At 43.6% G+C, this 13,169-nt stretch overlaps 1 protein-coding gene across 3 annotated transcripts in view; it reads left to right on the top strand.

Moving 5' to 3' along the window:
• The first annotated feature begins 612 nt into the window (after positions 1 to 612).
• Positions 613 to 13,169, top strand: part of LOC121567002 (liprin-alpha-3) — a 60,391-nt gene continuing 47,834 nt past the window's right edge. Inside the window, exons 1-3 of one of the 3 annotated variants that reach the window (XM_041876946.2) lie at positions 613 to 849; positions 8,856 to 8,904; positions 9,248 to 9,764. In XM_041876946.2, coding sequence (XP_041732880.2) covers positions 9,432 to 9,764 — 333 coding nt within the window. In that variant the 5' untranslated portion in view covers positions 613 to 849; positions 8,856 to 8,904; positions 9,248 to 9,431. Of the gene's footprint in view, positions 850 to 8,855; positions 9,765 to 13,169 lie in introns of all 3 variants that reach the window. The other 2 variants (XM_041876952.2, XM_041876957.2) reach the window with 2 other exon arrangements.

Below are 13,169 nucleotides of genomic sequence, written 5' to 3'. Positions count from 1 at the left end.
AGTCAGATCAAGACACAAACAACTATTTAGAAGTGTACATTCTGTTACATATTCACTCTAGTGCAGTGAGTGAAAATACAAATATCATGGCCTATTTTAAAAACTAAAATAGTTGTTTGTATAAGTAGCCTATAGCTTTTGATGTTTGCACTGCACTTGCCTCCTCGGTCCTGTGGCCTAATTCTGATCCAGTATCACCATCACAAAAAGGTCTTATCTGGTGCAGTCAACATGATATTAATCTAGTTAAATCTTGCACACGTGCACCACCAGAACATGTGCCCACATAGGTGATATGTGGCTAAGAAGAGCTATATATATGGATGCATGATAGGCTAGCCATATGCTAACTAGCATAATGCACACCATGTTCACTATCGTTTGTTAGGTTCTTATCATATTATGGCTGTCATAAGACCCCATTATGCATGGTGTGGTCCATGTATGATGGTTAAGTTTGTCTGTCAACATGGCCTAGCTGTCTCTCATAGCCATTTACTGTAGACTATAATTAATCAGGTGTTTGTTTGGCCCGTGTGTGTGTGTGTGTGTGTGTGCGTGCGTGCGTGCGTGCGTGCGCGCGCAAATCACAGAGAGATGCGGAGAATGCTGAGAGAATGTTTCTTTAAGACCCATTACCTTCCAATCCGACAGAGGGGGATGCTATGGTAAGGTGGTGTAGCGTCGCTCCCCGCTCCCTTATGCCGTTTGTGGAAAGGAGAGAGACGGGGGGACCATATATCCGGGTTTTTGAAAGGGGCACAGGCACCAAGGCAAAATCAGCGGAGATGGACCCGAAGAATATTTAACGTCAGATTTGAACAATATGGATATCGCGTGATGAATGTGGTAAGGATGGAACTTCCACCACTCCTCGCAACCCAATTTTTTATGGCATGAAATGAGAAAATATGCACTCGTTATTGTAACGGTCCAAATGAGTCCGTGAAAATGTGTGCGCGTTTGTGTGTAGCCGATAACCAGTTATGTTTATTGTATTGCCAGGAAGGGAGGGGGAAAGCGTTTTTGAGGGAGGGAAATAAATAAAATAAACGATGCAATGCTCGGAATGTCAGGCATTGACAGGTGCGTTAGCAACACACACCACGATTTATTTAGGGCGCGCGCGCTCGCTCCCTTTTGCGTTTGCATAGTTAGGTGAGGTGATACCTAGAGATAGAGAGACAGAGTGAGATAGCGAGAGAGAGAGATAAAGATAATGTTGTCTACATATAACGGCATATGTAGCCGTTATATGCATTGCCTAGTTTTTTATAAGCCTATAATAAACTAATAAATCGTAGACTATATGTTACCTTAATGGAGCAACCAATTCCAAGAATATTCTGATCACCATTCTTGTCTCTTGTTTGTCTCTGGACTAAATTGTATCCAAAATGTGTGACATGCATTTTTCGAAACCGTTCTGTGTATTTCTGTTCACCATAAACCGAGTAGCCTATATAGCCTATGCCATGATGAGAGTTAACCATCGAGATATCTTAATGCAAACTGCGGATGTTTTTATGAACATAGGCATGTCTCAAAATCATGGACAAATACAGGTAGTGCGTCGAGGCTATTCGTTTATACGAATGTAGTAGTTGTCAGGGGCTGTGTGTGTGTGTGTGTGTGTGTGTGTGTGTGTTTTATCGAATCGTCTTTTTCCTTCCATATGTTCAGAAATGGAGGTACACTTATGCCTATCGCTATCATCTCCAAACGCGTCATTTTTAGCACTGAAACACCGTCGGGGATGCGATTAAAGGCATGTTTGATTGGTTTTCGTTCATTTAATTCTTTCTGCCTAGCTGCCAACACTCAGTTATTGATTCCAATGATGCATTTCGTGGTATGAGATGGATGGAAATAGGATATGTTGTATTCGCTATTGTGGATAACGTGACACAGGACAAACAACTGCTGTATCAGTCATCATGAATGCGTAAAAATGTCAAATATATTATTTTATATGTGTGTAATTGCTGAGTATATAGTCTAAAATGTTTGTCGAACAGATCATGCCCCTCTTTCTTCCATTGTCGGCAATAGTGAAAGCCAGGAGCCACACTCCCTCCCCGCCCCAATGTCTGGTGAACAGAGCTGTTTTTGCTCCTCTCTCTCTCTCTCTCTCTCTCTCTCTCTCTCTCTCTCTCTATCTCTCTCTCTCTCTCTCTCTCGCTCTCTCTCTCGCTCTCTCGCTCTCTCACTCCATCATTTTATATTTTCCTTAACCCCCCCCATTGGTATACAGCTTATATTTTTGTAACCTAATACTGTACAAGATTGGGGCCTGCTCCTAACTGGCCATATAGAGAGCAACCATGAGATAACTTACTGTTCTTGGCTGGGAACAACCACAACCAGCAATGTGAGAGCTGTGGGTTGTTGACAGAGTTTAGGAGGATGATGAGGATGATGACAATAATGATGATAAATAGTATACAGAGATCATTTAGTAACTCTTTGATGATATTAGTCCACATTACATATTAGTCAGCGTGTCAGGCGTGTAAAAGACATGGTGCTAGATGACCAACTAGCTTTCACAAACATAGTATGCCTAAAAGCAGTTGGCCCTATAGTCCTTTTCTTACTATGGAAAATTATGGAAATGTTATCACAAGCCTAACTATCTTTGACTCTGTATAATAACGTGAGCGGTTTGTCGCCTTTGTATCCTTGTGTCAACTATTTGTATTACCGTTAACATGTTTGAATATCCTACCAATGTAAAATGTATTATATTTTGTGGAAGAGCCTGGCTTGGGACATGTCTAGTACTGGTCCTGAAATGCAGAGGCTAAAGGGCAATATGCCTGGTTGTCCAGTCTGTTTGTGCTTTGAGCTTATCACAGTGTTCAACATTGCTTATGAATGTGTTACTGTAAATATCCGTATCTGTAGTCTGTCTATCTAGTCCCCTTTACAGGCAGTGCACTGGGCATCACTAAGTTCCTCTGCCTCAGAGCTGAATCAGGTGTGTCATTGCTGGGCTGGAACACAAGCCTGCACACCCAGTAGCTCTCCAGGACCAAGGTTGGAGACTACTGCATGAAAGAGGGCCTTGGTGGTCCTCCTTAGCACTCCTGGATGAGATGGAAGAGGCTGATATAGCAGCAGCAGTAACCCAGGCACAGTAGGTGCTGGGTGGGTTATAGTTTTCCAGGCATCCCCTTCCTGGCAGGTCATGAAGGGAATGCTGGCTAAAGGGGATACCCAGACTGACTCATGGTTCTGATGGCCTGACTTGCCCTATCTACAGCCAACAACTGGACAGGTGTGAGAAATAAGCTTGAAGTTGTAGTCTGGGAGTTGTAGTCTTCCCGGACAGCCCATTGTTGTTACTGTACCACTACTAGTTTCTCTCAAAAAGATTACAGAACCACCATGTGCCAGTGTGCTCCCCAGTCTGGAGAGGCGAGGTTCTGGAACTGGGCATGTCTTCCTGCCTTTAGATTACGTTACACATAGTAGTCCATGTGGTCGTAAAAGCCTGAACACTCATTTATTCCATATTCAACGGACTATATTTGTTTATTATTATATTAATCTTCATTTTGCTAATTTTAGGATAAAAAAACTGGGGATTAACATCAATACCATTATTTTTATTTTTATTTTTTTTAACCTTTATTTAACCAGGTAAGCCAGTTGAGGACAAGTTCTCATTTACAACTGTGACCTGGCCAAGATAAAGCAAAGCAGTGCGATAAAAACAACAACACAGAGTTACATATGGGGTAAACAAAACATAAAGTCAAAAATACAACAGAAAAATATATACAGTGTGTGCGAATGTAGTAAATTATGGAGGTAAGGCAATAAATAGGCCATAGTGCAAAATAGTTACAATTTCATATTAACACTGGAATGATAGATGTGCAAAAGATGATGTGCAAATAGAGATACTGGGGTGCAAATTAGCAAAATAAATAACAATATGGGGATGAGGTAGTTGGATGGGCTAATTACAGATGGGCTGTGTACAGGTGCAGTGATCGGTAAGCTGCTCTGACAACTGACACCTAAAGTTAGTGAGGGAGATAAGTCTCCAGCTTCAGAGATTTTTTCAGTTCGTTCCAGTCATTGGCAGCAGAGAACTGGAAGGAATGGCGGCCAAAGGAGGTGTTGGCTTTGGGGATGACCAGTGAGATATACCTGCTGGAGCGCAGACTACGGGTGGGTGTTGCTATGGTGACCAGTGAGCTAAGATAAGACGGGGATTTGCCTAGCAGTGATTTATAGATGAACTGGAGCCAGTGGGTTTGGCGACGAATATGTAGTGAGGGCCAGCCAACAAGAGCGTACAGGTCACAATGGTGGGTAGTATATGGGGCTTTGGTGACAAAACGGATGGCACTGTGATAGACTACATCCAATTTGCTGAGTAGAGTGTTGGAGGCTATTTTGTAAATGACATTGCCGAAGTCAAGGATCGGTAGGATAGTCAGTTTTACGAGGGCATGTTTGGCAGCATGAGTGAAGGAGGCTTTGTTGCGAAATAGGAAGCCGATTCTAGATCTAACTTTTGATTGGAGATGCTTAATCTGAGTCTGGAAGGAGAGTTTACAGTCTAACCAGACACCTAGTATTTGTAGTTGTCCACATACTCTAGGTCAGACCCACCAAGAGTAGTGATTCTAGTCGGGTGGGCAGGTGCAAGCAGCGTTCGGTTGAAGAGCATGCATTTAGTTTTACTAGTGTTTAAGAGCAGTTGGAGGCTACGGAAGGAGTGTTGTATGGCGTTGAAGCTCGTTTGGAGGTTTGTTAACACAGTGTCCAATGAAGGGCCAGATGTTTACAAAATGGTGTCGTCCGCATAGAGGTGGATCCGAGCGTCACAAGCAGCAAGAGCAACATCATTGATATACACAGAGAATAGAGTCGGCCTGAGAATTGAACCCTGTGGCACCCCCATAGAGACTGCCATAGGTCCAGACAACAGGCCCTCCGATTTGACACATTGAACTCTGAGAAGTAGTTGGTGAACCAGGCGAGGCAGTCATTTGAGAAACCAAGGCTATTTAGTCTGCCAATAAGAATGCGGTGGTTAACGCCTTGGCCAGGTCGATGAAGACGGCTGCGCAGTACTGTCTTTTATCGATCGCGGTTATTATATCGTTTAGGACCTTGAGCGTGGCTGAGGTGCACCCATGACCAGCTCGGAAACCGGATTGCATAGCGGAGAAGGTACGGTGGGATTCAAAATGGTCGGTGATCTGTTTGTTAACTTGGTTTTCAAAAACTTTTGAAAGGCAGGGCAGGATGGATATAGGTCTGTAACAGTTTGGATCTAGAGTGTCACCCCCTTTGAAGAGGGGGATGACCGCGGCAGCTTTCCAATCTCTGGGGATCTCAGACGTTACGAAAGAGAGGTTGAACAGGCTAGTAATAGGGGTTGCTACAATTTCGACGGCTAGTTTTAGAAAGAAAGGGTCCAGATTGTCTAGCCCAGCTGATTTGTAGAGGTCCAGATTTTTCAGCTCTTTCAGAACATCAGCTGTCTGAATTTGTGTAAAGGAGAGGCGGGGGGGCATGGGCAAGTTGCAGTGGAGGGTGCAGAGCTGGTGGCTGGGGTAGTGGTAGCCAGGTGGAAAGCTTAGCCAGCCGTAGCAAAATGCTTGTTGAAATTCTCGATTATTGTAGATTTATCGGTGGTGACAGTGTTTCCTAGCCTCAGTGCAGTGGGCAGTTGGGAGGAGGTGCTCTTATTCTCCATGGACTTTACAGTGTCCCAAAACTTTTTGGAGTTTTATGTTTGAAAAAGCTAGCCTTTGCTTTCCTAACTGATTGTGTATATTGGTTCCTGACTTCCCTGAAAAGTTGCATATCGCGGGGGCTGTTCGATGCTAATGCAGTACGCCACAGGATTTTTTTGTGCTGGTCAAGGGCAGTCAAGTCTGAGGAGAACCAGGGGCTATATCTGTTCTTAGTTCTGCATTTTTTGAATGGGGCATGCTTATTTAAGATTGAGAGGAAAGCACTTTTAAAGAACAACCAGGCATCCTCTACTGACGGAATGAGGTCAATATCCATCCAGGATACCCGGGCCAGGTCAATTAGAAAGGCCTGCTCGCTAAAGTGTTTTAGGGAGCGTTTGACAGTGATGAGGGGTGGTCGTTTGACCGCGGACCCATTACGGAAGCAGGCAATATGGCAGTGATCGCTGAGATCCTGGTTGAAGACAGCGGAGGTGTATTTAGAGGGTATATTTGTCAGGATGATATCTATGAGGGTGCCCATGTTTACAGATTTTGGGTTGTACCTGGTAGGTTCCTTGATAATTTGTTTGAGATTGAGGGCATCTAGTTTAGATTGTAGGTTGGCCCGGGTGTTAAGTATATCCCAGTTTAGGTCACCAAGCAGTACAAACTCTGAGGATAGATGGGGGGAAATCAGTTCACATATGGTGTCCAGGGCACAGCTTGGGACTGAGGGGGGTCTGTAGCAAGCGGCAACAGTGAGAGCCTTATTTCTGGAAAAGTGGATTTTTAGAAGTAGAAGCTCAAACTGTTTGGGCACAGACCTGGATAGTATGATAGAGCTCTGCAGGCTATCTCTACAGTAGATTGCAACCCCACCCCCTTTGGCAGTTCTATCGAGACGGAAAATGTTGTAGTTGGGGATGGAAATTTCAGAATTTTTGGTGGCTTCCTAAGCCAGGATTCAGACACTGCTAGAACATCAGGGTTGGCGGAGTGTGCTAACGCAGTGAATAACTCAAACTTAGGGAGGAGGCTTCGGATGTTAACGTGCAAGAAACCAATGCTTTTACGGTTACAGAAGTCAACAAATGATCAACCCTGGGGAGTAGGAGTGATACTGGGGGCTACAGGGCCTGGGTTAACCTCTACATCACCAGAGGAACAGAGGAGAAGTAGAATAAGGATACGGCTAAAGGCTTTAAGAACTGGTCTTCTAGTGCGTTGGGTACAGAGAAAAAAAGGGGCAGATTTCCGGGCGTTGTAGAATAGATTCAGGGCATTATGTACAGACAAGGATATGGAAGGATATGAGTACAGTGGAGGTAAACCTAAGCGTTGGGTAACGATGAAAGAGATAGCGTCACTGGAGGCACCGATTGAGTTGCGTGTATGGGGGTGGGACAAAGGAGCTGTCTAAGGCAGGTTGAGTTGGGCTGGGGGCTCTACAGTGAAATAGTACAATAAGAAAGAACCGAAACAGCAATAAGCAAGGCATATTGACATGGGAGAGCGGCATAAAGCAATCACAGGTGTTATTCGAGAGAGCTAAGACAACAGCTGTTAATGGCGACAATGTTTGGGCTGAGGCTAAACATAAACAGGATGCGGTACCGTATAAAGGAACAGTCCAGCAGGCATCAGCTGTATAGCTGAGTTATCATAAGGTCCGGTGAACAGCAATAGGAGAGTTCGGAGGTAGTTCAGGGGCTGCTACAGCACTGGCGAGCAAGAGGCCCGGCTTGCGTGTGCTAGCGGGTCGGGGCTAGCAGATGGATCTTCGTGGTCGACGTCGTAACGGGAAGCCTGTTGAAACCACATCAGACGATTTCGTCGGCAAACCAGTCGTGTTGGATCGGCGGGGCTCCTTGTCAACATTAGGAGGTCCCGTCCGGTTGACAGAGAGGTAGATAGCCTGGAGATGTGCCTGGCTCGAGGCTAGCTCAAGGCTAACTGGTGCTTGCTAAGGGGCAATGGTAATTAGCCAACGACAACAGCCATTTGGTTGCAGCTACCTGGTTGCGATGATCCGGCGCTAGGGTCCAGTGATTCCGGCAGAAAATCCGATATGCTCTGGGTCGATAGCACACTGTGCAGACTGGCTGAAAAATTGTCCAGGCTAGAGCTAGAGCTGGCTGGTGGGTAGTGCAGGCCACGGACAATGGTGAAGACGCTAACGGTGGCTAATAGCATGTAGCCATTCGGTTGCAGCTAGACTAGTTTCAGCTTAAGGTTCTTGATAAAAGTTATAAACAAATAATAGAATCCTTTCCACGTTGGGTGAGGCGGGTTGCAGGAAAGTATATTTAGTTAAAGAATGAAAAGTAAAATTGAGAAATATATACACAATAGACAAAAAACAAAAAAACAGCTATTTACACAAGGACACAGAAAAAAACACGACCGCACTGCTACGCCATTCAATACCTTACATCACATTTACATTTCATAATACAGAAATATTGAGAATAATTTTAAGGGAATCAAAAGTCAAGAACTTCCCATCGTTCACCCCCTTCCACATTTCGTTTCAATGATTCTTCTCCCTTTCAGTTCCATTCGAATTTGTTTAAAGACTGTCTCACTGGAAAATATTTGAAATTGTCATTCGGCACCGGGTTTTCCATATTTGTGTGTTTACAATACATGTGATGAAGCGGAAAAATACTCTGCAGCTTTCCAGAACAAGGCTTGGTGACTTCAGGTCTTGTTTTGGTTTGGTTCATCACAGAGAATACACTAATAAGTATAACACGCACTTCCTTGAGCCTGAGGTGTTTGGGCCTTTCCTAGATGTGGTTAATAACAGTAGGGAGAAAACATTTTGAAAGGGGGAGGTGCTACCTGAACTTGTCCAATAAGAACACAGATTGTTTTGTTTTCCATTGCAAAACATTTAAAAACATCTGCCCTGCTGAACACGACCCACACCCGGCAACTATATTTCATTGCATATTTTGGGTTATTATCTGTCTATAAGGTGCTTAAGATTGCTAAACTTACATAGAGTTACAGTACAGGTTTCTGTTGTGCCATTGTCTTACAGTAGTAGTAGTAGTAGTGCCTTAGCTTCTCTTTTCCTATCTTACATACAGTGTGTTAACTACGGTGGGCCTAGTGTGACACTTTTTCTAACTTTATTTCATTCAGCTATCGCTCCCGGTGCTGTGAAGACCCAACCAGTGGACCCAGTCGGAAGGTGGGCCTTCCTCCCCTGCGGCCCCTCCCCTTCCTCACCCTAAGCCAATCCTAGACTCAAACCACAGCCCAGTTTCCCATAGATACTTCCTTCCTCCTTTGGTTATTCAAGAGCACATAGATCCATCGTGGTGAACAAAACCCAGGTTGTTGCACAGTAAGAAAAAGCATTGAGAGAGAAAAGAGCACTAGGCCTATTTGTTAGTGTTGTTTTGGAGAAAATAAGTAAACAATAGATTAAATCAGAGAGAGTGAAGAGGAAGCGTTGAACGTGACCGATTGAAAGCTGTTTTTTACAAAGAAATAAAGCAACGATTTCTCTTTTTTACACTCTGTCATTTCAGTCAGAGATGAACAGACTCAAACAGAAGCTCTCATGCAAGTAAGGTAACAGATTGACATTCTGTCAACGAATCACACGTACACAAACTTTGACCTACGGAACCCCTGCACACAGGGCTTTTGGGTAAACAAACACTCCCAACATAGACGTTTTCTCCCGGAGCCCACCGCACTCTCTCCAGTCTCATGATGATGTGTGAGGTGATGCCCACCATTTCGGAGGACGGGCGCAGCGGAGGCCCCTCCTCTCCCGGGGTCGGGGCTGGGATTGGAGGCCCTGGTGGGGCCATGGGGGGAGGGGGCTACGGTGGCCGAGGGGAATCCAGGGGCGCGGTCGACGAGGGGGGCAGCACAGGGAACCTGGAATCCCTGATGGTCAACATGCTGACCGAGAGGGAGAGGCTGTTGGAGAGCCTGAGGGAGACCCAGGACAGCCTTGGGACGGCCCAGCTACGCCTCAGAGAGCTGGGCCACGAGAAGGACTCCCTCTCGAGACAGCTGTCCATCGCCCTGCCACAGGTACCGTATAGAGTGTGTGTTTGTGTTTGTGTGTATGTGGTGCAGTTGTGTTTGGGTGTGTATGGGGTACATTTGGGCGATATCCAGAGTTTCATACTGTCATATCGTTTCTGTACCATGTGTTACCGAATTTGCACACAAGGGGCACTTTTTAAAAAACTAAACAAAAAAACAATTTAGTCATCAGGGATCTTGATCCAGGAGGAGATTGAAAATATCTGCTGTAACCAAGAAGCTTGATCTTGACATCTAACCACTTAGCTAGAAAGTTTGCAAACCAAATGCATAGCTGGAGCCCTGAGCTGGATATATTTTATTACATCATAGATTGTTATAGTTATACTTAACTTATAGTTAGAAGCAGTTGCGTCTGTATTTAGAAATATCCCGGTATAAGGTATAAACAGTATATCACCCAAGCCTAGTACGGGGGGTTGTGTATAGTATATCTGTGTATGAGTGTGGGTACAGTCAGTATATGTTCACGTGAGTATGTGGGTATGATTGGCATGTCTAAGTGTGTGTGTGTGCGTTTTGTGTGCAACTGCATGTGTGTGTGTTCATGCATGCTCGTGCATGTCGTGTGTGTACAGTTGAAGTCGAAGTTTACATACACCTTAGCCAAATACATTTAAACTCAGTTTTTCACAATTCCTGACATTTAATCCTAGTAAAAATTCCCTGTCTTAGGTCAGTTAGGATCAACACTTTATTTTAAGAATGTGAAATGTCAGAATAATAGTAGAGAGAATGATTTATTTCAGCATTTATTTATTTCATCACATTCCCAGTGGGTCAGAAGTTTACATACACTCAATTAGTATTTGGTAGCATTGCCTTTAAATTGTTTAACTTGTGTCAAACGTTTCGGGTTGCCTTCCACAGGCTTCCCACAATAAGTTGGGTGAATTTTGGCCCATTCCTCCTGACAAAGCTGGTGTAACTGAGTCAGGTTTGTAGGCCTCCTTGCTCACACACGCTTTTTCAGTTCTGCCCACACATTTTCTATAGGATTTGAGGTCAGGGCTTTGTGATGGCCACTCTCATACGTTGACTTTGTTGTCCTTAAGCCATTTTGCCACAACTTTGGAAGTAAGACCCATTTGCGACCAAGCTTTAACTTCCTGACTGATGTCCTGAGATGTTGCTTCAATATATCCACATAATTTTCCTTCCTCATGATGCCATCTATTTAGTGAAGTGCACCAGTCCCTCCTGCAGCAAAGCACCCCAACAGCATGATGCTGCCACCCCGGTGCTTCACGGTTGGGATGGTGTTCTTCGGCTGGCAAGCATCCCCCTTTTTCCTCCAAACATAACGACGGTCATTATGGCCAAACAGTTCTATTTTTGTTTCATCAGACAAGAGGACATTTCTCCAAAAAGTACAATCTTTGTCCCCATGTGCAGTTGCAAATCGTAGTCTGGCTTTTTTATGGCGGTTTTGGAGCAGTGGCTTCTTCCTTGCTGAGAGACCTTTCAGGTTATGTCGATATAGGAGTCGTTTTACTGTGGATATCGATAATTTTGTACCTGTTTCATCCAGCATCTTCACAAGGTCCTTTGCTGTTGTTCTGAGATTGATTTGCACTTTTCGCACCAAAGTACGTTAATCTCTAGGAGACTGAACACGTCTCCTTCCTGAGCGTATGACGGCTGCGTGGTCCCATGGTGTTTATACTTGCATACTATTGTTTGTACAGATGAACGTGGTACCTTCAGGCGTTTGGAAATTGCTCCCAAGGATGAACCAGACTTGTGGAGGTCTACAATGTGTTTTCTGAGGTCTTGGCTGATTTCTTTTGATTTTACCAAGATGTCAAGCAAAGAGGCACTGAGTTTGAAGGTAGGCCTTGAAATACATCCACAGGTACACCTCCAATTGACTCAAATGATGTCAATTAGCCTATCAGAAGCTTCTAAAGCCATGACATAATTTTCTGGAATTTCCCAAGCTGTTTAAAGGCACAGTCAACTTAGTGTTTGTAAACTTCTGACCCACTGGAATTGTGATACAGTGTATTATAAGTCTGTAAACAATTGTTGGAAAAATGACTTGTGTCAAGCAGAAAGTAGATGTCCTAACCGACTTGCCAAAACTATAGTTTGTTAACAAGAAATTTGTGGAGTGGTTGAAAAACAAGTTTTAATGACTCCAACCTAAGTGTATGTAAACCTCCGACTTCAACTGTATGTGTCAGTTGCAGAGCAAAGCTGGCTCAAAATAAGTCCCTGCAGTGACAGATCAGTGTGCTCCATCCACCATGTAGAGAAAAAACTATAGACTGTAGATAGGGACATCCATTAATTATATTACTGCCTCTTTAGAATAGCCGCACTAGTATTGTGCTTACACGCAGAGAGGATTTGTGCTTATGTTCCCTTTTTGTCTTTTTTCTCCCTTACTTGTTTCAGCATTTTCTTATAGCTATTTTTCATCTCAGAGTGAGGGAAACATTTGTTTGTTTTTAGCACTGTAATAACCATACATGCATTAGCCTAATAGGGAATTATACAGTAGTGCTGTGTTCATATTTTTCATTAGATTGACCTTCATGGCCACCGTAGGTGAAGGCTAATCTTCTTCAGTGGGTATATTCTCCCTCAAAAATATCATATTTAAATCAGGTTTGATGAAACTTATCTTTGTTTACATATCCCCTACCTGGGCACACACACAACTTATTATGAAAAGTAGATTGTTGAACATTACCCCAATACCATTCTGTGATTTTAGATTAGAACTAATACGTTTGCATATAAGTACACAACACGCATTCCGTACAATAAACAAACAAGCGTATGTGAACTGTACAGTATACATACCACACGACAACCAATTGGACCATGTGATAAAGGGTATGTTTGTATGCTACTCTTTAAATAAGAGTTCTACTGAATGGAGCCTATAGTCTCTCATTGACCATACAGTCAGACAGTGAGAATAAGCGCGAGATGGAATAAAAAGAAATTAGAAGAGATGCCAAGTGAAATTCAGAGCTGTATCCAAACAAGGACCAATCCCAGAAGGCCGAGCGCCAACGGTCCTACTGTGTCACCATCTGTATACTCCCCTTCTCTTATCTCCGATTTGCATTTCGAATGCAATTGTTACTATGGCTTACATTGCAGCGTAACACATTGTCATTGTAGTCCTCTAGTCTAAAGGTGGTGCTTGTGCCTCAAAACGAAGGTTCTTAAGCTTGTGCTTTCAAAATGAACATTCTAAAGCTTGTGCCTACAAAATGAATCTAAAGTTGTTTTTCTGTTCTCCAAATAATAGGATCATCATTTTTTTTGGAAGACTTATGATCAGAAGGAATAATTAAACATTTGTTCCATGTTATATTACCTTGTGATGGCAAGATATTTTACTCACACTGTTGTTGACAGTGTGTTTCCAGT

This window comes from Coregonus clupeaformis, chromosome 1, assembly GCF_020615455.1.
Source record: "Coregonus clupeaformis isolate EN_2021a chromosome 1, ASM2061545v1, whole genome shotgun sequence".
Taxonomy (NCBI): Eukaryota; Metazoa; Chordata; class Actinopteri; order Salmoniformes; family Salmonidae; genus Coregonus; species Coregonus clupeaformis.
Note: the sequence above shows the minus strand (reverse complement) of the source record. Positions and strands in the feature narration are given on the sequence as shown.